We start from the raw sequence: 25,867 nt of genomic DNA on the forward strand, positions 1-25,867 counted from the left end.
ATTGTTACTATCCTTGTCAAAGTGACCTGGGTTAATTTTATCTAAGGTATAATTTTCTCTAAGGTATAAATTCCAAGTGTGACCTTAAACCCAGTCACAAGAATAGCATACAATTTGCAACGTTACAAAGAAATGTCTTCCATCCCCTAGAGTTTTTCATGGTCTTAATCCCACGTGGACCAATCTTTCTTAGATTGCCTACTAGTTTGACTTGAATTGTGTTCAAGGTTGGAAAACATTCTACATGGTCCCAGTTGTATTGAGTGGGATGTGGAGTTTCCATGAGGTATCTCTATAGATTCTGTAGAACAATGTCAGACCATGACATCTTCTCCATTTGTAGGATAAAATAACTCAGAGCATCTCTTGTAAAATGTGGAAACATTTATAATGTGCCAAAGCTTACATTATTGAACATGTAAATACTATGGCAGAATCAGGACTATATATGATCCTCCTTTCAACTTTTTCCTTAAATTTTTTTTTTAGTACTCCTATTTTAACAGTAACAGCTGATTTTATTTTTACAGTGTTTAACATATTATGAAGGTATAACAAGGATTACTGTAAAATTAGTATGGGCCTTAGTCAACCACTGTAAAACAAAGAGGAAGCCAATTCAAATTTTAAAGGTTTTGTATCCTGCAGGATTTGAAGGAATATAGAAGAATCTGATCTGATTACTAATCTAGAGTTTACAGATTATTATTTTTTAAATTATTACTGTCACATGGTAGAATGAATATTTTTTCTGTTTCAGACCTCATGTTCTTTGTTGATAAATCAAGATTGAGAGTATATAGAGGTTCAGAGAGGAAACATTTCTATTTGAAGGTTCCTGTTTTCATCATGATAGGTAAAGAGTGCCAGGCATCTGTTTTGTGCTAAAGCTTACTAGAAGTGTTGCTGTCTCTGAGCAATAAGCAGGAAATACTTCTGTCCTTAGAACCAAAAATAGATGCTCTTTCTCATTATCATAACTCAAAAGATCATCTTTTTTAATGAGGGCGCATCCCTTGTGGTTTTCATAGATTTAAGGATCAGATTATTTAATGCAGATCATGGAGAATAAATAGCTCTGATAAGATAGATAATGAAAATTTCCCTGAAAGCTGAAAGAACTTTATTCTTTCTCTTTCTGTAATTTTATTCACCTCTTCTTCCTTTTATTTTTCATTCATTATTTTTGATGGTTCCTAAAGGAACCATCTTATTTTAAAATGTTTATATATTTCTCACTGTATTTTAGCTTTAAAAGATCATCACCAGGTGAGAAAAAAAATTACTTGCAAGCAGAATTGGATGTGTTAGGATTTAGCAATACTGTATATAGTCTAACTTCCAGTAGACAACTCTGCAAAATATTGTGTATTAATGTGTTGGCAGTTGGAAGGATAAAAATTGCTTCTTTGCTGCTTTTAGAGAGTTCTGCTTGTGTTTTGGAAAGTGGGGCAAAGGAAACTAAAGAGAAGCAAGTAGAAGTAATTTAAGGGAAATAAGGTAATGTATATGAAGGTGCTTTGAAAACTTCTAAATAACACAAAGACGTTCATTACTAGTGTTGCAAGCCTCGACTTCAAGAGAGAAAAAGGATCCACTAGGATTTGAAAAAGAAAAATGGGAAAAAGAGAGAACTGACTTGGGTAAGAGAAAATTAAGGAAAAAACAAATTGAGACTATCCTAATAGAGGAGTGTTTTTTCTTAAGATTTTATTTATTTATTCATGAGAGACACACACAGAGAGAGAGAGAGAGAGGCAGAGACACAGGCAGAGGGAGAAGCAGGCTCCATGCAGAGAGCCCAATGTGGGACTCGATCTTGGGACTCCAGGATCATGCCCTGGGCTGAAGGCAGGCGCTAAACCGCTGAGCCACTCAGGGATCCCCCTAATAGAGGAGTTTTAAATCCTAGTTTGTTTTTTTTTTAATCTGAAAATGCAGTAGCACTTGTACTTATTATTTAAGTAGTTAAGTTAAAAAACATTTTATAAACCAAAAGGAAAGTTCTGTCGAAAATAATTTGGGGCAGGAATCTTATCATATGAGTTGGCGAGATTTGGGTGGAAAGCACGAGGTGGATGACTTTCTCAGCTCTAAATAAAGATCTGTGTGTCATAGGGGCTTATGTGTGGTGCTTCCACTTAATTAAGGTTTAATTTTGTTGATATCATCCGAGCCACGCATTTGTTCTCATTCACACCTTTGGAAGGCAAGTATCATTAACCCATTTTACAGATGAGGCATCAAAGGCTAACTTGCCCACAACCACTTACTGAAGTCTCCAGTAGCAAAGCCCTCACTTATCCAAGTTTGAGTTTATTCCCACTTTGCCAGATACTTCACATCAGAGCAGTTGATTCCATTGTTTTTCTGGATATTCAGCTTATTGGATTTCTCTAAAAGAAATCTTTATTAAATAACAGTGGTCAACTTACAGATATCACCCCCAGGACATGTTTTAGGCCTGGCTGTATTTGTACTAAATGATTTTAAATGAGCCCTACTATTTGAATTCTATAAGAACCAAGGAATACACAAAAAAGACCTCTCAGCTGCCCAGGTATAGGTTCAGAGTCTGTGCATTGCACCCTTCATAACTTACCTGGAATTTTTTTTTTTTTTTAATTTAGTTCTCTTATACGTTTAAATTTTCTTTGGTTTCCAAAATTGTAGCGGACTTGAGAAAGGGAATGGTTTGTACTCTGACCATAATGAGATTTGACTCTTGAGGGCAAGGGCAAGGAGATAAACTATGAAAAGCAGAGAAAATATCTCCTAGAGTACCCAGCGGCCTTTGAGTGGAAGAGCAAACAGCCTTCTGTGCCTGGAAAGCTTGTCTAGCCATTGGCCTTTATAGGCAGGTCTAGTCTGGTTACCAGCAGTGCACACATAAAGCCACTCTTACACCCTGTCCCTCTATTCCATTGATTTATCTTCTGCAAGGATCCTGACTTAGCTTGGCTCTAGACCTGGATCTGTAACTTGGATTTCACCTTTAGGTCTCCAGAGTGTTTTTGAACCTGTGCTTTCCTTGCTGTTTGAAACTCGGCCATCTCTTACTTTTGATTCTCGGAGTGTTCTGTTGCTTTGGTAGGAACTCCACTCCTGCCAGCTCTGGTCATGGTGGTAGAAACTCAACTTCTGTCTACTATCTACTGGACCCAGCTCCTTTACCTCAGTGTTCTCTATTCCAACACAGCGAGATGATTCATAGTCATATTAATGATTCCATGTTACCCAAGATTAATTCTATTCTGGATGCTCTGAGAAGGCATTGTATTTTAGGGGGAAAAAAATCCAGTATGGTTGAAATTAAACTCATTTTATTACTCAGATGGGTAGTCCTTCAACTATTACGAAAATCTTGATCATTTCCAATATCTCTTACTCCTTGAGGTTTCTAAAAAACAAATTACAGCATTACAATGGCATAGTGAAGCACATAATTATAATTCAATGAGTTATAGATAGAATATTATTTTTGAAGAGCATAACCCATTTTTTAGTAGCTTATACCAGCTTTTGTATCAAAAAATGGTTCATTAAAAAATCTTTTTTTTAACATTTTATTTACAAATTTGTCTTTAGGTCAATAGCAGCAAAGACTTAAGTGAGATTTTACAATATCATAAAATAGTTAAAAAGGGAGAGAGTAGAACAAGTGGTTGTTGACTTGAAATGTTTATTTTGGAGAGAATTCTTGGCATTTTTGCCTCACATCAGCATAATAAGAATTTGTAGGAGAGGAGAGAAGCATTAATGTATTTGTTGAGGATTAATGTCCTTGTAGAGCATTTGTGTTAGTGAATATATTATGGATAATTCCATAAATATAGTAATTAAAAAGTTGCACACTAAACATTTTGTGGACTGGCATAAATATCCCACTCCTCCTCTTGATGACCTGCATTCAAATGAATAGTGCATTGTTCATCTTGGTTTCTTAGTATTCTTAATCAAAAATAGGAAGAAGTATGGTAGTCTTAAAGATTTATTTCCTCCTCGGGGTATTGTTGATCAGATGGGCAGATACAGATTTGATGTTTTCAGGACTGAGTTTTTTTACAGTTCAGGAAAATGTCACATAGCACATACCAAAAAAACCAAACCAAGCCCCAAAACAGCAATGACCCACCTTTCCTCACTTTGGAACATTTTATTATTAAAGTTATTTCCAGACAAAACCAAGTGTGCTGCTGTGTCATGTGTAAAATGTGTTCCGTAGGATCAGTGATACCTCAGAGCTTATGTGCTCTACAAGAAGTGAAATGATGAATAACATAAATATATATTAGGACAAAAACACAGACCTATAGGGAGTGGTGGATTGTCTGAATTTTCGAGGAAGCAAGACTTGATTATCTCATTACTATCTGTTGCCCCAGTGGGTTGAACCTGAACAGGTTGCTGTGTGAAGGAGCATCTGGGAGGAGAGGCGCCATGCTGTCAGAGTAATGACGTCCTGTCCTTCGCACAGAAGGAGAACAAAGAAGGCAGACAGATGTAGAGTGGGCAATTTCTATTCCTTTGTATACTCAGAATGTTCGCACCTACCTGTCTTCTCATTTATGAGGCATCCTGTTTTTTATAATTTCATTATTTTTATAATTTCATTATTTCTGAATCCTCTTACTTAGCGCACAATATGTGTTTATGAGTTGATAAAGATTTTCTTCCATGAGGAGGAAGGTGAACGCAGTTGAGTGTGATTTGCAGCTTGGCTTTGAGTGAATTAGGTTGGGCAATGAAGGAATAGACTATTTCTAGTCTCACCATTTAATTGGCCTGCTTACCTCTTAGTTGTGAGAACTCTTCATTTAAGTATTGCTTTATTGATTTTTTCCGTATTTATCGACTGCTTGCCACTTATCGTATGTGCTGGGGATGCAAAGAGGAATGGCTCAGTTAGCAGGTAGGTTTCTGATGGCTTTGGAACCATTTCAATCCTATCTAGAATTCTGAAACTCTACCGTTTTCCAGGGATGGGCTAGAGATGTTCATGGTAACAGAACAGACAGATTGTGCAGTAGCCTCCCAGCTTTTGAGATCACAGAGTTGGCCTGGAGAACATAAAATCTACTTTCAATGTGTTTTCCATTGCATTAGACTTTCTAATGAGCCTTGTTGTTTTGTCATTATTGGAATGCTTTCCAAGAACTAAGTCACTTCACCCACTTCTGGATTTGCCAGAACTGAGGTGGAAGAGGGGACAGGAGCCTAAGGGGGATGACATTGCTGCTGTGTGAAGAGGCATTACGCTGGGCCATCTCCAGGGCAGGGGCTGCAGCCAACCAACCACTCCCTCTCACCTTTACTTTCAACCATCTGACTCTTCATGTTTATTACGTTAGTCAGGCTGGGAGAGGTCTTTGGATGGAAGCATCTTAAGAACTCTTGTGAGATGGTGGGGAGTCGTTTCAGTTAGCGAAGTATAACTTACATAAACCTTTGGAGAAGTTGGCACTGCAAATGAAAGATCATTTTTAAAAGAGTGTTTTTCTGAATGTTTTACTTACAAGATATTCTTTTGATACCATGAGGTTATCCTGTGGGTATGGTTACCTCACAAATGCCTCTTTCCCCCTTGATATGCACTGGCATATATGTTTATTTACCTTAAAACAGACGGGGTTGATATTTACCTTAAAAGGGACGAGGTTGGTCTGTTTCCATTTTGGAGGGAAGCACGTGTAAGAAACCAAGATCTTCTAGATCTAGGCCGTCACACCATTTCCATGTCAGCCCATTCTCTGTCAAGAGCCTCACCAGCTATTTTGTCTGCAATGTGGTTGTCATTTCACCTGTTGCCTCCAAAAATCCCAGTGCTCTTACCAACGAACTTGCTCTAACTAGATTGGTCTTTATTCCTCTGATTCTAGTATTCTTCAAATATTGGGGGGTGTTGTAGATTTCCCTTGAGGTTGAAGGTCAGCCCCATCATCTGTACTCCTGAGACTTTTCCCCACCTCCATAGGGATCTTTCCCTCCTCCCTCTTGCACTCTCAGCCTTCTCTCTCTGCTGATTTGTTCGGCTTGTCCATACAGCACTTCCTTCCATTAACACTTCCTCTTTCCAACAACCATCCATTCTCCATCCTCTTCTCTTGTCTCTGCTGCCAACACTTAACTGAAACTGCACTCAATCAGGGCAGCCAGTGACTGCTTATGTGGCAAATCCAAAGGTGTATTTTTCATTTCTTATCTTTATTTATCTCGTTTCCCATGGTGCCCATCTGCCTGTCCTCTTCAATCTTTTTCTTTTGCCCTTTGTATCATTGTTCATGCTCTCAAGGGGTCTGCTTTCTCACACTCATTCTGTCATCTTCTCACTCTACCCTCATTCCTTCAAGGCTGTCACCCACAAACCTAATTTCTGCTTTGTGTCATGATCATGTAGATGGCTTTATGTTTTGCTCAGCTTTCTTCCCCAAGCTTCACACTCAAGAATATGTGAGTGTCCCCACCTGAATGTTATATACCTCCATTTCTGATGCCCCAAACTAAACCCTTTGTCTTCCTGATTAAACTTGTTCATCCTTCTCTATTCTCTATGCAGTCATCACTCCCACCATGTACATGCAATTAATTACCGAGTTATTCTGTTGTTAGTGTCCGGATATTTCCCAAGTACTAATTCTTCTCTTCCTCCCCGCTTCCCTACTTTCCTAATGCCCACCCTTCCTCTCATACCAAACAAGCAGACTGGCTTAACTGGCCTCCTTGCTTCTACTTTGCCTCTTTGAACCCATCCAGAAAGAGTAATGCAGCCAAAACCCAGATCTGACCCATCAGCGACTGTATGCAACCAGAATAAAGTCAGAGTCCTTGAACATGTGGACAGTTTAGGATCTGGCTGCAGGCTTCTTTCCTGACCTCACCCAAGAGAGTCCAGCAGCACTGAATTACACTGTGCAGTTTCTTACCTCTGCCTTTTCCATTATCCTGTTTCCCATTCCCAGCTTGGCTAAGTCCTACCCAGGCTGATAAGTCAGGCAATCCATTTACTTGGGAGCCTTCCTTAACATCTCCATTTATGACTAGGTGCCCCAACTTGACATGAGTCTGACATCGCATCCATCCCACTGACCTTTGGAGTGTTTTTTTTTTTTTTTTTTAAGATTTTATTTATTCATGGAGAGAGAGGGAAAGAGAGAGAGAGAAGCAGAGACAGAGACACAGGCAGAGGGAGAAGCAGGCCCCATGCAGGGAGCCTGACATGGGACTGGATCCTGGATCTCTAAGACCAGGCCCTGGGTTGAAGGCGGCGCTAAACTACTGAGCCACCTGGGCTGCCCTGGAGTGGGTTATATGTGTCTCTTGGCCCCACTGGACTTCACTTTCCCTAACGACAGAAACAGTGTCTCATTCACGTTTGTAGTGTCTGGCACAGTGCTTGGCATATAGGAGATGTTCAGTGTATGTTTTTTAAATGAGAAATTAATAATTACAGCAAATCAGTGCGATGTCTAAAAAAATGAACAGAAGTAATCTATGCATAATAGCTGCCTTTAGGGCACACCTGGGTGGTTCAGTGGTTGAGTGTCTGCCTTTGGCTCAGGTCGTGATCCTGAGGTCCTGGGATCGAGTCCTGCATCGGGCTCTCCACAGGGAGCCTGCTTCTCCCTCTGCCTATGTCTTTACCTCTCTGTGTCTTTCATGAATAAATACATAAAATATTTTAAAAAATAGCTGCCTTTAGGAGGGGGAATGAAATGGGCTTCCAGGGTGCTGATAATGTTCTAGGTTTTGATCTGGTGTGTTCAGTTTAAGAACTCTTCACTTATGGTAGGTGTACTTTTCTATATTTATATTATACTTCAAATTAAAAAAAAAATCATTCTGATATCTTAACTACCCACTACAGAAAATTTCTTTTTTTCTTTTAAGCTTTCAGAGTTTTTACAGGGTGTTAGTTCAGACATCACAACAAAGAACCAGGGAGGAGCTGTTCCTTGACTTTAGGGGAGAGATGAGCACCAATGAAATGTGGGTGGGATTGCCTGGTCTTCTGAAGAGGGCCCATGGGGGCCAACCCTGACGGATAGACTTGCAGTGACCTGTGCTTCTGTCACACTTATTACAGGGGCCACATGCTCATCATCAGCAAGCTGTGTGCCAGCCCGCAGTGACAGGGAGACTTCATCTTGCATGTGACTATGAATAATTCATAAATGTGGTTATCTGGAAATTTGTGGTCATCATTAGCATTTTAATGAAAAAAAATGGAGTCATTATCCTAAATCTCTGTTTTGTTTCTCCTTTTTTTTTTTTTTTAAATCTCTCCCCCCACCCCCAACCCCAGCGAACCAACTCCGTCTTTCCCGAATACTTGGAAACTGTCAAGGCCCCTGCTCATGTGCTGACCGGTCGCTATGGGCAGACGGTACCCGGAGGCTCACTGTCACCCAAGCAGCTCATGTATGTATGGGATTGGATTTCCCTTTTTTCCCTTTAATTGTCATTGTAGAAGATGGTGGAGTACTGACCTGGTGAAGATTTATAAGGTTTAAATGAGAGCATTTAGAAATGCAGGAGGATGGATTGCTCTAGGGGACGTGTTTAATACTGAGTGATGAGAAATGTTATTGAAGTTCAGGGTTTTTCTAATCCAGTGGCCATATGAGGCCAGGAGTGTATCTGAGCAGTCTCCCCTTTTGTCTTTCAGCACATTTGTTCATAGTTAGAACAAATCTGTATTTTTTTTAAGCTTTCCTCTTTTGCATCACAGTATATGACATTTGAAACAATAGCAATGCCATAAACTAAGATCATTTCCTACTGATTTTTACCGTTCTTTTAAGTAAAAGAATTCTGGACTCAGAAAAGAGGTCCTCTGGGTATGTCATTGTTGAATACATGTTAGGGAGAGAATCCCTGACTCCTATTCGTCAGCATCCTCCAAAGGAGGAAACTCCTGATTCCCTCAGTGATGACTTTCAGTGCCTCACAAAACTCAAGTTTTTCCGATTAGTCTTTTGGGAATGGGTACAGTTGTGTGGCCTCTTCCTATGAGTCTCTACCCCTGACTGACTTAGGAGAAAAAGTATTATTGCCCCTTTAATCATCTGTCCTATTTTTATAAAGGAGAGTTTGTCATAAACTTTTTTTTTTTCTCCAGTTAGCCTTTTAGTTTTGGCCCAGGTGCTTAGATATTTATTTGCTTTTGTTGCTTCCTTGGGACCTTTGGAATTTTGACTTCACATCAGGGGCATGCTTGGGGTTAATTCCCCAGAGCACCTTTGCTCCCATATTCTTTTCATAGTTATGTTTATGCATATTCACCTTTAAGTCTCATTTCCTTGTACATCTCCATTTGTTTCTTCATAGAAAAGTTAGAACTGCCCTCAAACCCTCCCCCAGACACAATTGCTTCTAAAATAAGCCAGGTTGTTAGAAACAGCAGCCGAAGGGAGCGCTGACAACAGAGCGGTGGTTCAGACCAACCACCAGTGATGCAGTGTGCACGGGTGGGATGAACAGCTTTTACATGGATACTTTTGCATCCTCTGATGGCATTGCTACATTACCCTAAAATGAGCAATTTTCATTGTGAACATCAGAAAAAGTTCATCCTTGTATACCGTAAAACGGAGGTCAGCAAACCGGCCCACTGGCCAAATCTAGCCCACGCCTGCTTTTGTAGGAGCTAACAATGGTTTTTATATTTTTAAATGGTTATGTAAGTCCCAACATAATCTACTTTGCCTCTTGGCCCTCAGAGCCTAAAATATCTATGGTCTGTCCTGTTAAGAACAAATTTGCCTCTTTTCTGCTTTTGGAAGAAGTTGGAGGCCATGTACTATGATTGAAACATGTGAAATTGTTATTTATTTTTTTTTTTTACCAGTTTTGACCTGCAAACATGCTAATTTTATGTGGTCAATCTAATATGTTTGGAAGAAAATTCTTCTTTCAAAATGGTTAGGATTTTAAAGTTTAGGTTCTTTGGGTGGAAGAAGTAAATTCACTTGAGAAATTTATATCTGTGGACCAGCTCATTGCTCACCAGCTTCATGAGTGATTCACCGTCGTACCTCTTCAGAGTTTTCCAAGGGCCTCTGAGCTTCAGAGTCTGGGCTGTCAAGTAGTTGAAAGGGTGCATTTCTTCTTCACTTGACTGACTTCTTATTAAGAGCTCTCTGGGAGAAAACTGTTTTTATTTTACCCTTCCTGGATGCTGGGAGTATGCTAGCCATTCCCAGAGGCCTCTGCTGCACATGTCACTGGTGCTTTTTTCCTGGTGGGAAGGAGGGTGAGTGGCTGCGAGTGGGCACATGATAGTCCCTTGGCCTTTAGCGTGTTTGCATAACACCTTGCTTGAAACATCCTTCCCAGGAACTAGAATTGTTGTTCTCACCCTTTTGGGCTTTTTGTCTTCTCCCTAGGGTATTGTTGATCCCTCAGTTCAGTATGCTGAAACCATCATTTATTTTGTGTGGTGTCTTTTCTGTTCTCCCCTTTCTCCCCCTTGTATCTCCCTTCTCCTTATTATTAAATTGGATTTGCTTGGGCAGCCTGGGTGGCTCAGTGGTTATGCACCGCCTTCAGCCCAGGGTCTGATCCTAGAGACCCGGGATCGAGTCCCACGTCAGGCTTCCTGCATGGAACCTTCTTCTCCCTCTGCCTGTGTTTCTGCCTCTCTCTCTCTCTCTCTCATGAATAAATAAATAAAATCTTTAAAAAAAATTGGATTTGCTTGTTGAAACCTCCAGCGGATGCTCTTTAGAGGCCCCTCTTGGTGGTAAGAAACATTAACCTCAGCTGCTCTATCTCCTGTCCCCTAAGTCAAGAAAGTTAAGATGACTTGTGGGGGGTGGGTGGGTGGGGAGGGGGTGCTTCTCAGCTGGGACTAGGTCTGAACAGGACCACACTCTTCCTGGAGAAGAGAAAATATTTTGGAGGGGGTGGAATTCTCTAGAATTCATAATTTTGTCATTAGGTGTGGTCAGAACTCTTGATCAAGAGTTGATAGTACACAGTGCTGCTGCACTCTGAACAATTTTTGAGGCTCACATGGCAAATTGCAGTTTGTAGATTTTCTTTTTTTCTGCTTTGGCATTATTATTTTCCTGTTCAGGGCTACCTTCTTTCAGGCCAGGATGCTGGTCTTTGGTGAAATGTGGATGGAATGGCATCCATTGAACGCCAAAAGTAGAAGTCAGTGGTTAGAGTGGACCACTCCCGTGTTTTCATGCAGATATTTGTGCTCATGTTAAGACTAGTGTTTTGAAATAATTCTGGGGATTGTGAATAAGATTGCGTCCTTGTTTATTGTGTTTGCACCTAGCATGGCTACAGCTACTCTAACTCCAGCTGTCAAGATCTGACCTCTGGCCTGCGGTCTCTTGCCTTGCAAATTTGACTTATGTATTTAGCCAGATTCATCTAAGCATGGCTTTTATCCCTTACCAGAATGTTTGGTGCATGCCCACTAGTCTAAAAGGTCACTCTGACGTTTGAATCTTCCACATTTTCTTTCCCTGCCCCTTGTTTTAGTACCCATTACTCATGGTTAATAATAGTTGTTGTTAGTAGTATTCCTCCTCAGTAGATACCTTACTCTAGCCTAAATGGGTAGCTCCTGCCATTCCTTCTGTGGAATGCAGATCCATCTCTTGACTGCCTGCTAGAACTCTACTCTGGCTCTAGGGCATAGCAGCATTGCCCTCTTTCCCAGGATGCTTCCCTGGTTTCCCAAATACAAGCATGTGCCCATGTAGCTCTTAAATATCCTTCTTGATGCTTGTGTTCCAAATTGCTCTCTATATTTTAGACTATGTATATATTTTGTCTGGATTTCAACACTAAACTCTTTCACTTCCTTCTCTTCTCTCTATATGAGGACAGTGCTTTATCTGTGGTAGGTCTTCAGATATTTGTTGCATCACCTTGGGTTTGAGATAGGATCTGATCATTGTCTTTAGGAAGGCCCCCTATAAAGTACTTTCCAGACCTTTTGGCAGAACGTCTACAGGCCAAGGCCACAGGGGCATAAATAGGGCAGCCAGGATGCTGCACGATGCTCTGCTCACCCATCCCTGGCTCTCCTTCCACCTTCCTATCGCTCTCTCAGAGGTGGGTGTTTCCTCTTTTTCTGCACTTAAGAAATTTCCATTCAAAAAGGTTAAGCTGGGGCGCCTGGGTGGCTCAGTTGTTTAAGCATCTGACTCTTGATATCAGCTCAGGTCTTGATCTCAGGGTTGTGAGTTCAAGCCCCATGCTGGACATGGAGCCTACTTAAAAATTTTTTTGAAAAAATAAATGAAAGATAGAAGGTTTAAATAGTAATTAATAGGCACATGATTATTTCTTTTGGGCTTCCCTCTTTGACTTCCTTGCTGTCCCTGATGAAAGGCATTGATTTTGTTTGAGACCCTACCACATGCCACACACTGTATCCTAAATTTAATAGAAGTATCTCACTTGGAACTGAATAAACCTTTAAAGGTTCATTTTATTATCCCCATTTCACAGGTGAGAAAACAGAGTCTTGAAACAGCAAAGTAACTTTTCAGAGCAGAGCTACAATCTGAGTCTAGGTTTATTTGCTCCTCTCCTCCCATCTATATTCCTTCCTATGCTTGAGTTGTCTAGTGACCTGTTGACCACTTGTTTAGGTGGTGTCCACTCACCTGTTCTCCCCACTCAAGCTTTTGGTAATAAGGTCTTATAGACCTAAAAGATTTAGCATCAAAGGATGCTGACATTTGTCTCTAGCTCCTCTCATACCCAATTAAATTCAGTAGCCACAAATAACAGAGAGGCCCTAGGAGAGTACTTCATATTGAAAAAGTAATAGTAATAAGTACAATAAGAGTAATAACACTTTTAAAAATCATACAGGTATACATGTTTAATATAGAAAAGTTTAAAAAAAAAATAGGGGCACCTGGGTGGCTTAGTCGGTTAAGTCGGTTAAGCATCTACCTTCCGCTCAGGTCATAGCCCCAGGGTCCTGGGATGGAGCCCTGTGTCAGGCTCCCTACTTGGGGGAGCCTGCTTCTCCCTCTTCCTCTGCCTGCCACTCTCCCTGTTTGTGTTCTCTCTCCCTCTGTGTCAAATAAACAAATAAAATCTTAAAAAAAAAAAAAAAAGAAAGAAAAATTTAAAAATAAAGAAAAAACAAGCTTTCACAACTCTATATACCAAGAGATAGCCAGTTTATGCATTTTGTTGATTACCCTTCTGTACATCAAGCATTCTCTCTCAATATATTTATCTTCTGTTTATTTACAGACATGGGGTAATGTTGTACATGGTGTCTACTCAACAAGGTATCATAAATATCTTTCTAGACTAGAACATTTACTTTCCTGGCAACTCAAAAGCAGCTGTGGCCAGTGGTAGACTTATGTATATGGTAATCCAGAGGGAGGGAGGCAGTGAAAACAGTTGAATGCAGCAGAGCTGCTTCAGCTTTACCTGGATATGTGAACTTCTACCATGATTAAAAAAGTGCTGGTCAAGACTCATTAAATTGATTTTCAGCGACAATTAATGGGTCTCAAGTCCCAGTTTGAGAAGCACTAGGCTAGAGATTACATAATATTGGAAAGTGTGCTTGGACAGAATCATGTTTGGGGAGTCTGGAGAGGGGCAGGGTTTCTCCACTCTGCTGGGTTATGGGGAAACATTTGGAATTTGAGTTAGGACCAGGAACCTGAGTACAGGGTTCAAGATCATTAACAGCCAAGTGGGTCTCACTGCCCAGGACAGGCAGGATATGACACAGTATCCCAAGAGAGGGACTTTCTGCTCTGGTTTTAATTGGTTTTCCTGGTGTGGGAGGAAGCCCTGCAGGATTGTCCAGATGCTGGTGATCACAGCTGAGGAGTCCTTCAGGAGTCTTCACAGTTTTAGCAATAAGATTCCCTGAATGAGGAGTGGGTGTTGGAGTTGGGGAAGATTAAAGGAACAAGATTTAAAAAATAACACTGATTAGATTTTTCCTCTGTCCAAGAGGGAAAAAAAGAATCCATTTATTTTAGAAAATGTATAGACACTGAAAAGCCCAAAGAAAAAAAGCCCCATCCTTAACATTTTGCATGCATTTTTATGGTCGGTTGTATATGTGTACATGCATGCATCTGCCCGTTTATGTTAAACATGGTGATCATACTGTATGTCTTATTTTATGACATGCTTTTTGCACTTAATTGGTCATGGAAATTTCTAATATTATTAAATCTTCTAGTCTGTGATTTTTAACAATCTTACACATTATTACATTGCATGGGTATATCATGATTAACAGTCCCCCACTGTTAGGGCATGTGGGTGGCTCACTTGGTTAAGTGGCTGCCTTTGGCTCAGGTCATGATCTCAGGGTCATGAGCATGAGCTGGAGACCTGAGGCTGGCTCCATGCTTAGCAGGGAGTCTGCTTCTCCCTCTCCCTTCTGTCCCTCACCGCCGCCCCCCCCCCCCCCCCCCCCCGACGACTTATGTGCTCTGCTCTCTCTCTCTCTCTCTCTCTCTCAGATAAATAAAATCTTAAAAAAACAAAACAAAGAACAATCACCCACTGTTGAGCATTTAGGGTATTTCCAATCTTTCGATGTCCTTCTGGATTAATCATCATTCATAACCCTCTTTTTTTCTCCCTTAAGAAATGTCCAGAAGTGAAACTGCTGAGTTAAAGTGTTGCTTGCACATTATAAAGACATTGCTATGCACACCCAAACTACCTTCTGGAGAAGTTTTATCTATTTCCATTCCACCACCCTTGTGTGAGGACTGCACATTTCTTCCTACTCTGGAAACAGAGGGAGACGAGAAAACACTTTCCGACGTGATAGGTGAACTATGCTGTCCTCACTGTTGTACTTTGTATTTCGTTATTTTTTCCAAATATTGAGGCTTAGCTTCTTTTTTTTTTAAATCTGTTCAGTGGCCAAAAATCAGCTGCATGAAATACGTGTGATCCAAATGTAAAAAAACCCTGAACTTATTTTTGTGCAGATAATGTGACTTGTTTTCATCGTACACAGTTCGTATTGGTTTTAAGCTTAAAATCTAGTTCTTTAAAGAGACAGGTTGCCAGCCTTTTCATACAGCAATAGCCTGAGGAGCTTAATTAAGATATGAGACCGAGCCCCTGGGCCTAGTACTCTGGGTTTAAGAGCAGGGAGCCCGTGATTGCTGCAGAGCCATTGCTAGGGAGACAAGAGGCCTGGCCCCACCACCTAGGGCTAGTAGACAAGTTATTAGAACCAACTGAGTCTCACTTCTGACATCTGTAAATTGAGGAGTTGGACTGGATGATATTTAGGCAATCTCTAGTTTAAAAATTCTATTATATTTGTTTTCCAGAGAGAGAGCTGCAAACAAGGCATGGCTGCAGGGGAGAACCAGTTCAAGTTAGAGCAAATATATTCAAAACATAGCACTCAGGAAATTTATGGGTAGTGAAGTATTATTTAAACTTGGATTTTAACTGCTTAAAATATCTACAAATAAGCCAAGACAAAGAACAAATGTATAACAAAGCTTTTAAAGGAGAGCGATCACATCCAAATAAGTAAAGGTAATCTACTTTACTACATAATAGCAGTGACAAAAATAAAAATGCTTTTACAGGATAATGTTTTGGTTTATCTAGTTAGCTTAAACAGCATGCCAGCACCCACTGTCTAGTGTAATTGTATGAGTGCTTTGGATAGGAAAAGTTTTGAGTAACCATTATGAATGTGAGTAAATACAGGGCTTGACACATAGTAAGTGCCCAATAAATACATATTGAATGAATGAACAAATAAGTACTTACTTGAAAATTTATATAACATTGAAGGGGGGGGTGAGGAATTCCTTGCACGTTGCAAATTTTTCCAAATCCTGTTTTTGAACATACTTGGTTCTCTAGCTTTGGTTGTGTTTACATAGCTTCTTTCTGTATATGACAACCCCTATTGTTTGCATCTGCCTGACTCATGATCCTTCTTACCCATATCTCCTTAGTTTCTTCCTCTGCCAGCCGGGAAGCAACTGAAAATGCCCTGGTTTGTTTTAGGGTCAGTTTCCTTTATTTACATCAAAGCTGAGTTACAGCATCTTCCTGACCTTCCATTTACCTCCTGTATTAGTTTTCTATTGCTGCTATAACAAATTACTGCAAACTAGTGACTTAAAACAATACAGATTTATTGTCTTACCATTTTGGAGACCTGAGGTCTGAAAGGGAGTGTTCCTGGGTTACCGAGGTATCTGCAGAGCTTGTTTGGCTTGGAGGCTCTGGGAGAGAATCTGCATCCTTGACTGTTTCAGCTTCTGGGAATTCCTGTATTCCTTTTCTTACTCAGTTTACCACACCTCCCTTCTCTCTTGCCATTCTGAACTTTTCCCTTTTCTATTTACTACCAACTATTTGCTGTTTAGGAACTTCCATACACATAGGTTTGTGTGTGAAGTTACTTCCTCTACTTCGAGAATTCTTAGTTTGTTCTCAAAAGAGACAACTCCTCTCAAAACTGCTATGCCAGGTAGTGTAGCCAAACGGTAGGACTCCTGCTACCTGATAGGAGTAAGAGACAAAGTATAGTACGAGGGAGGCTATAAAGAGAGGCCACATTCCAAGACACTGTTCTGTTGACAAATCTCCAAATTCTAGTGGGCTAAAAAATTCTGCTTCTCAGGTGAGTCATTACAACCTCAACACAGACTACCTTCTAATTCATGAATTTGCTCTTTGGCTGTTTTTAATCTTATCATTGAATTTGCCCATTGACTTCCTCTCCCCCCAAATGAGATATAATTCACTCCATAAAATTCACTCTTTATATAATGCAGTCGCATTTAGTATATTCACAAAGATACATAACCATCACCACCTCCTAATTCCAGAACATTTTTACCACTCTGAAAAGAAACCCTGAACCCATCATTAATTATCACCACACATGCCTACCCATCTCCCTCGGAGACTGTGAACCTTACTTACTTTGTGTCTCTAGCATAACGTTTTCAAGGTTCATCCATGTTGAGTACTTATTGGTACCTAATTCTTTTTGTTGTTGAATATTATTCCATTGTACAGATACAGTCCCACATTTGTTTTTTCTGTTCATCTGTTTATGGACATTTGGGTTATTTCTGCCTCTTGGTATCATAAATAATGTTGCTGTAAACACTGATGTACAAGTTTTTGAGTAGACTGATGTTTTCATTTCTTTTGGGTATATACATAGAGCAGAATTGCTGGGTCATGCTACACTTTTTATTGTCTATCTTTTTGATTATAGCTATCCTAAGGGGTATAAAGTGGCATCTCGTTCTGGGTTTGATTTGCATTTTCCTAGTGACTTATGATGTTGAGCATCTTTTCATTTGTTCACTTTTAAATTGAGTTATTTATTCTTCCTTGAATATTCTGGATACTACACTCTTATGCAATTTGTAAAAATTTTCTCCTACTCTGGATTGCAGTTTTACTTTCTTACTAGTATCCTTTGAAGCACAAAAGTTTAAAATTTTGATGCAGTTTAGTTTATCTGCTTTTTGTCTGTACTTTTGATGTTCTATCTAAGAAACCATTGCTTAGGGAAAAAAAAAGAAACCATTGCCTAATCAATTTATAATTTTAGTGCTTACATTTAGGTGTTTGATTCATTTGAGTTAACATATTTTGAAGCAGTGGTTCAGTTCATTCTCCTCATGTGCATTTCTAGTTGTCCCAGCACTGTTTGTTAAAAGACTATTCTTTCCCTTTATAGGGGAAGTTTTTCAATTTCTACAAAGAAGCCAGATGGGCTTTGATAGGGATTGTGTTTTCTAGACTTGGTTTTACTGAGGGGCAGCCCTTTGTGACTGCCCACCTAGAGCCCGCAGCTCAGCTCTGGCTAGCCAGTTTCATTATCTCTTTGTTCCTTTCTTCTCTGTAGGTCATCAGAAAGCCTTCTAGGTCCTCAGGCTTTAACTATCTTTACTGATTTTTGAGTTCCATCCTCAGTTATGGCCCAGAGATTTGCTTTTCATTATTTTGACTTTTTTTTTTAGGATTTTATTCATGAGAGACACACAGAGAGAGGCAGAGACATAGGCAGAGGGAGAGGCAGGCCTCCTGCTGGGACCATGATGTGGGACTCCATCCCAGGATCCTGGGATCACAACCTGAGCCAAAGACACTCAACCGCTGAGCCACCCAGGTGTCCCCAAAAGTTGCTATATCTTATTCAGGTTTTCCATGTATTTGAAACAGGCAGAGTCCTTGTCATTTTGGCTCACAATATGGACTAGCAACTCTTATCAGCATAGTCTGATGACAGGATTTTAAGACCTTTGAATCACCAGATTGCGATCTCTGATTTGCAAAGAATCTTAAACATAAATGAGTATTAAATAAATATTAATTCAGTGAATGAGTGTTCTGCAAAGACACTTGCACCTAAGCCGTAGTTTTGGAGTGTGGTGAAGTAGTACAGTTCATCTTTGGACACCAGACCACTTGAAGAACACTATTTTCTGGGCATGTCTCAGTGAGCTTGATTCTAGATTTTATGTGGCATGTGAACCGTAGCTCTGAAATTGCTTATCAGAAGCCTATCTACTGCTTCTATTTTTAGATACTCATAAAATAGAGCTTGTTTTCACGTCTAGTAAATAAAATTATCTCTTGATGTTAACAGTAATAAAGAAAGGTGACATCTCTGTCTCTCTGGAGAGAGAAATTAAGGTTTCAACAATCCAAATTAAAATTCCTTCTTTGTAAATTTTTGCTTTTTTTGTTTTAAAATTCCCTCTGTAGTCTGCTTCTTCTCCGGTGGAGATTTGAATGTTATATAAAAATTTATTTTGTTATGGTAATGAAAAAGTCCCATCTTCACATGGGTGCTCTAGGTCTATCATCTCTAGCATCAAAATAGAAAGCAGAACCAAGAAGCCCTGTGTCAAGTCTTCAGTAACAGGAATGGACATCCTGGAAAGAAGCCTGTTTGGTGTCTGCTTTTGCTGTAAAATGAGTCTAGAAGATGTGGCATAACAGTCCTTGGAGGGAACTAAGTGTGGCTTCCTTTTTTATTTTCCGTAGACTAGCTTTCTTGTTCCAGGGAAACCTATTTGTAGGGTGGCAAGTGTCTTCAAACCTCATACCTAGCATTTTGGGGACAACTCTAGGGGCTTCTAAACAGCCTTGCCCCACATTTCATATGTAGAGGATTCAGATGGTGGGATAGATTAGCCTTCTGTATATGTGGATAGGTTTTGACTCAGAGAGAGATGAGAGGAATGTGTTGTCCTCAGGGAAGTGGCCACGGGGACTTCCTGCAAAAGGAGTGGTTGAGAAGAAATGTTCCAGCCAAACTTTGGAGCTTAAAACTATCTTCTGGGAGCAGCCTCTGGAAAGAGAGAAAAAAAGAAATATACAACTTTTTGGGGGCATTTTTGAAAACAAAGCAGATAGAATTATTTTTCCAGGTTTCCCGGACACTTGTTCATTTATGCAAACCTGAAATTGTTCTTGGGGGAAGTGAACTCTGATGACCTGAATGAAGGTCACAAGAATCCTTGCAACATGAAACCCATAGAATTCTGAAAGGAATGACTTGGCATATTTCAGAGTCACCAGATAGGTCAGTTTATTGTTAGCCTCTGTACCTTCTAGAACTTTCTTTAATGAGGTATGTGTGTGTTTATAGAGAAAGGGATAGAAACAAAATAGCAAGCATGCATTCTTGCGTATTCTATAGAAAATGCTTTGTTAAAGTATATCTAAACTTTAAGTCATTTTCTCCCTTTCAGTTCTATGGAAAATACTTAAATCTGTGGAATCAGATTTGTTTTCTCCTTAGAGTGCCCTCTTAGGAGTATCCAATCATGGCAAGTGTTGATCCCCATCTCTCAGGGTACAAGAAAATTCCCCAAATGGCTTAAGTTGCATATTGCTTATTTGGAACTTGAAACCAATAAATCCAGCATGACTTGGCTAAATCATGCATACCTGCTACCATTCTGTCCTTGTGACTGGGGCTTGCTTAGGGGTAAAGAGGATTTCCTGTTGTTTTTTGAATGTCAGGAGATAGAAGCCTTTTGTTTTTGAAATCTGTTTCTTCCACCAAAGGGTCCGGTTTAAGCAGCAGTTAAAAAATGGCTCCCCTTTTTTCTGATTGAGGGACAGGAATGGAGTTAAGGCTGGAGGGGTGATCAGAGCCAATCAGTAGATGGATTGCTATTGCATCTGCTCTACTTGTAATGCTGTGCTGGCTCCTCTGGAGGATTGAGAAGAGTTACATATTGTCCTCCAAGAGTGTATGTTTTCATATGTAGACATGGCCAAAGGTGGCAATTATCAGAATCAAATCACGTCGTGTAGCAGCTTAGAGGAGGGGAAGGCCAGGAAAGATAGGCGTAATCATGAAGCTCAAGGACTAAAACCCAACTTTGAAAGCTTCCTCCTCCAGTAGGACAAAGGTCTAGGAACAGATGTGATTCTGATCATGGAGTGGTAGAGCGACTATGGGGTTGCAGGTGTTACTTGAGTTGCACGTGAAGTGGGGTATTGTGGATGGACCTGTTGAAATGGGGGTGCATGGGAAGAATATATCCTAGTGAAAACGAAGTGCATGTTCATGATAATAAGCTATTTATATTATTAGTTGCTGCATTATTAGTGACTGCCACTTCCAAGGCAGGCACTGCTCCAGCAATTCATGGGCATCCTTTCAGTCCTCCTAGCAGCTGTCTTGGGATATGGGTGCTACTCTTATCACTCAGTTACAGACGAGGACACTGAGGCACAGGGGAGATAAGTAACTTATTTCAGGCTGCACAGTGAGTGGTATGGTTGGGATTTGAGTCCAGGCTGTCTGGCTGCAGGCTCTGTGCTCCCAACCACTATGCCACCTGCTTCAGCAGCTATGGCAGGAGTGGGAAGGGGTTCTAAGCAGGAGAAGCTGCTGGGAGAGAGGAGATTCCCAGGTCGGGATTGCTGGGGGGAGGGGGAGCAGGTCCTGGGGATGCAGTGTCTGTTTGGTGGCTACCCCGAGGAGTTAGTGACCCACAGAGGAGCTGGAGATCCGCTGCATCAAATGCATCCCGGAAGCAGATGGCAGAAAGGTCTAGAGCCTTTCTGTGTGCTGGGCTGTGTGGACAGAGCAGTGGGTAAGGTGTAGGTAAGGTGACTGCTTCCTTGGAACTTGCATTTATTTTAGGGATGGAAGGAGACAAGAGGAAAGCCACTCAGAGAAGATAATTATGGACTGTGGTCCATGCTGTGGAGAAGTCAGTAGTCTGTTGGAGAGTTCCTGGGCAGGGCCCCCATGACATGGGGTGACATGGGGAGGATGTCCCTGAACAAGTGCTGTTTGATCTGTGATCTGAAGCATGGGAAGAGCCTAGCCATGTGGAGAACTGAGGAAAGCTCATCATAGTCTGTGGTAATATGGATGGTTCAAAGGAATGGAAAGAAGACTAGAATGTTAGAGCATGGCGGGCATGGCAGGGCTTGGTGAGAGATGGAGTTGGAGGAGGCTGGGCTGAACAGACTTGGAGTCTTGGTACGGGGTTTTGATAATTTCCAAAGAGCAGTGGGAAGCTGCTGGATGTTAAGTGGCTGTGGCGGGAGTGGGTGGGTGGGGGCATGATTCCATGGGAGAGCCAGGGTGCTAAAGAGATTCACCTGTTCCATCAGGCAGGCTTAGGAGAGCTGAATGAGAGAAGAGGGAAAACGGAGTGGGGAAAATACAATTAAGATGCTTCACCCCCAACTTTACCATGCGTATCACAGCTAACGTGGCCTTTCTGCCTAGTGAAAGGTGAAATTCACCTCAGGTAGAACTTTGTAGAACTCATTCAGGTTGTGATGAGGATTCATGGCACCAAGACTTCACAGTTGTCTTTTCACCATCTGACTGTCAATTTTTATCTGTTTATATATATAGAGAAAAAAATCAGAGCTTACAAACCCAGAGATTAACCAGTTTTTGTTTGTTTTTATAGGTATTGGAATTTGTAAAACATTGCTTTATATATGGTAGATGCTTTTAAGTTGGGGGAGCAACAAACACTTTGGAAATACTATAATTATCTTTTCTACACATTGGACGACTTTCTTATTCTCAAGATGGAGACTCAAAATAGAGACAAATAATTGCCCACCCTATGCCTAAATCCTGCTCCATTTTTGCTAACAGACTGTGTAGCATGATGACCAGCCTCAGACAATAGTTGTGATGATTCAAGCTAACCTGTCGGTCCTGACCCTAAACTTCTAGGATTCTTTGTGGCAAGTGTGACCTGGTTCTGGCCAGGGAGACCTGAGAATTAAGTCCACTTGGGTGGGGGTTGGGGTTTCCTGGGAAGCATTTATGGTCCTGATAAAACCTGCCTGACACATGAGCCTGTCACTGCCCTTACTTGTTTTCTCCTCTGCCCTGCCTTGAATACTGATAAGCTGTCTGAATGCACAGCAGCCCTCATGTCACCATGAGGTTACAAGCATGAAGGAAAAGCCAAGAGCATCACCGAGATAGCTGCTCTGACATTGTTCCTGTCGAATTGACACCAGCAGCCTTGAGCCTTCCAATTACTTCCTATTTATTGAATTCACTGTTATTTGGGTTTTCTGATGCTTACAGCTGAATGCGATGATAGCTGAAGCAAATGTGAAGATACAGATGTTATATGCTTTTCCCCGTATGCTGTGATTACCTCGTAACTGTTCCTTGATATTCAGTATGACCTTTAGCTCGTGTGAAAACTGTCGCTGAGAAGGACATTCTAACTTGTATTAAAAGTTGTTCACAGTTGAAGGCGATGAGTTGTGGACTTAGAAATGTAATTTTCAAAATAAATGAACTTGCCTGCATGAACCTGCTGTAGCAAGTACCGTCGAGCCATGCTTCATGGCCGGTATCTTCCTTATGGCCTTTTTTATGATCGTCTTAGTCAGTGTTCTGGTGAACTACATTGTGTATATTTATGGCTTTGTAGGAAACTATAGCAGTTCTAGGGGTAATAGCATAAATAGTCTGATTTCTTAAAAATGTGAAGCTCCAACAGGCTTTATTGGATTTCAGGGTAATGGGATTATTAAATTTTCTACTTCTTTTCAAATTTTTTATGGCTAAGTTCTACCCTAGGGATTTCAAGAAATCTGGGGGCTAGTTCTAACTTTTATGGGAAACAATTTATCCTAGAATTCTGCATTGCTGAAAACAGGGGTAGGGGAAAAAATAACCCAAATTAGGGTTTTCTTTTTTACTGTCTTAGAATTAGTGCATTGTTAGACTTCATGCAAATACTCTGTGAATCGTTTTCCCCCAGAAGGTAGAAGTGGTACTTTGGGGGCGCCTGGGTGGCTCAGTCAGTTGAGCATCCGACTCTTGGTTTCAGCTCTGGTCATGATCTCGGGGTCATTACCTAGTCAAGCTGCACATTGGGTTCCATGCCCAGCAGGGAGTCTGCTTGAGATTCTCTTTCTGTCTCTGTGCACCCCCTCCCTGCCCACACAGTCTCTCTCTCTCAAGTAACAAATAAATAAATCTTAAAAAAAAAAAAAAAGAAGTGGTGCAATGGTATGTATTATGAAATAATTTAAGGTCAAAAATCAAATTTGTCTTTTGAGCTGTTAGGATAAAAGGAATTATAAGTCACAGCACCATCAAATTATAAAGAGAGATTGTAGACACCATCTAGTAAAATTACACTTTTTTCATAACCTTGGAACTTAGACTTAAAACAGTTTCAGCTGTTCATTTGTAAAATAAAAATATATGTGGTTAACCTATGCATCCTCTTCTTGGTTAATGAAGGATTATCTCAAAGGAACAAGGAAACATTATATAACCCCAAGGGTCTCCAAAGGAGGCTTCAAAAGCCATCTATTCTGACTGCCTGAGTCCCAAAATGACAAAGGTTATTTCTTTGAGGTAATCCAAAGTGATAACTCTTAGACAGATAAGGGCATGTTTGCAAAACCTGCTAGATACATTAACACCTTCAGTGCTGTCCACCTGAATTCTTGATGACAATGTCTTGGGTGGGATCAATGCTTGAGCCGATCCTTGAGAGATAGTAAGGGTTTGACAGACAGTGATAGGATGTCCCGGGCAAAACAAATAGCAGAAGCATACAAGTGGGAAACTTTCAGGAGGTTCAGTAACAAGTGTGGAGCCCAGGCTGGTGTGCCCTTGGGGGTCAGGTGGTAGAGGAAGGGTTTATGTCTCTAGAGACTAGAGGCAAGTTGGGCTTATTTTGGTCTAGTACATGGAGGGTCTTGAGAGCCTATTGGTAGAATGGAGATTTTATTTGATAGCCAGTAGGGGAGCTCTTAAAAGAGTCATACTGGTAATGATGATAGCTAATACTTAAATAGCACTGACTGTGTTACCGCCATTCTGAGTGTTTTATACACACTCAACTAATTTCTGCAGTAAGCCTTTGACATTATGACTCTCATTATGTCCATTATACAGTTGATGAAACTGAGACACAGAGGTTAGGTGACTTACCCAAGGAAACTCCTAATAAGAAGTGATGGAGACAGAATTCAAACCCAACTGCTCTGGCCCTAGAGTCCCACTTTTAATGGTCTGGAGCATGGGTATGGTCATGATAAAGGTGGTGGATTCTCTTAGGAGGATAAATCTGTAGAAGTGTGCAGGAGGCTGGAGTGAGGGCAGATGGTTGATCAGGAGATGGACTGCAGGCCTCCAAGAGAGTTCATAGAACCCTGGCTTAGGTGGTGACAGTGGCAATGAAGGGAGGAGAATTCAGATGTCTGTAGCTCCTTAGTGTAGATCGCTGGTGCCAGATCCCCAAATGGGCATGGGGGCTGGGGCAGGATGATGTCAGAGATGGCTGGGATCTTGCTTGGATGTCTGCCTCACTGAACTAGGGGGGTTGAGAAGGAGACTTCGTGGGAGGGTGGTGATTTCCTTTTCCATAGCTCTGTTCTCTCACTGTGACCAACCAGTGCAATGGTTCTTAACCTGGGAAAACTGTCTTGAAAAAAAAGATCCACCTAAGTTTGTCCTAACATATTTCTAAGTTTATGGGACCCTCTAAGTTCATGTATCAGTGTGATACTGGGCCGACAGTAGGTCTAAACGGTTTTTTGAAGACATTTCTAAGGCGGCTTGTCCTCTTCCCAGCTTGAGAACAGTGGGGGTGAGAGCAGGCGAGGTGACGGGTGTGGTTCTGGACTCAGGGCCCCCTTTGTTTCAGTTTCCCTGGCAGCGGGGCTTGCCGTCTGCTTTCCGCTCTGCTCTTAGTTTTGACGAGGAGAGCCGATGGTGGCTAGAGATACAGGAGGACCTTGGTGTGGGTTGTGAATGGGCATCCTGTGTTGAGAGGAACACCCTGTTCCTGGTGGCGGCCTCGGCCCGCGGGTCAGGGCCAAGCTGTTTTCTTCCCTCCTGCTGCCTTTTGGAGAGGAATGTTGCTGGGCAGCCCATCTTCCCCGAGCCTTCTCTGAGGCCGCAGCCAAAGGGCCAAGAAGGAAGAAAAGTTGATCCAAGATCTGCAGCTGACACTCTTGTGGGACAAAAAGTACCGAAGTGGATGGGAGAACGCAGAGATTCTACTTGGGTGTATGTTTCATTATCATCCACGGCCGGGGACAGTTTCTTCTTTCCCTCCTTCCTTCCTCTCTCCCTCTTTCCATCCTCTCTCCCACCTTCCTTCCTCTCTCCCTCCTTCCTTTCATCATTTCTTTGCCTTCTCTCCCTCTTTTTTTCCTTATTAGGGGAGTTGGGAATCATGTAGGGTTAGTAAATGTGGCTGTACCTATTTCTATCTTTGATTATGGTTTTCCATCTTGATTTCTCAAAGAAAGGTCAACACTGGCAATCACATAAGCACTGGTTGCATGTGGAACTTACGCAGCCCTACTCTTCTGGATATGGCTGTGTGAGGAAGATGGGGAGCTACAAGACTTG

The 25,867-nt window shown here is 41.2% G+C and overlaps 1 protein-coding gene across 11 annotated transcripts in view; it reads left to right on the forward strand.

The window, feature by feature from the left end:
• APBB2 (amyloid beta precursor protein binding family B member 2) overlaps window positions 1–25,867 on the forward strand; it is a 375,275-nt gene that overhangs the window by 131,122 nt on the left and 218,286 nt on the right. For 9 of the 11 annotated variants that reach the window (XM_038533425.1, XM_038533419.1, XM_038533427.1 and 6 more), the window contains one exon: window positions 8,303–8,418. The exons of 1 other annotated variant lie outside the window; for it this stretch is intronic. In XM_038533425.1, coding sequence (XP_038389353.1) covers window positions 8,373–8,418 — 46 coding nt within the window. In that variant the 5' untranslated portion in view covers window positions 8,303–8,372. Of the gene's footprint in view, window positions 1–8,302; window positions 8,419–25,283; window positions 25,520–25,867 lie in introns of those variants that run through there. One more of the 11 variants, XM_038533424.1, reaches the window with a different exon arrangement.

The sequence above is a fragment of the Canis lupus genome, chromosome 3 (genome assembly GCF_011100685.1).
Source record: "Canis lupus familiaris isolate Mischka breed German Shepherd chromosome 3, alternate assembly UU_Cfam_GSD_1.0, whole genome shotgun sequence".
Lineage (NCBI taxonomy): Eukaryota > Metazoa > Chordata > Mammalia > Carnivora > Canidae > Canis > Canis lupus.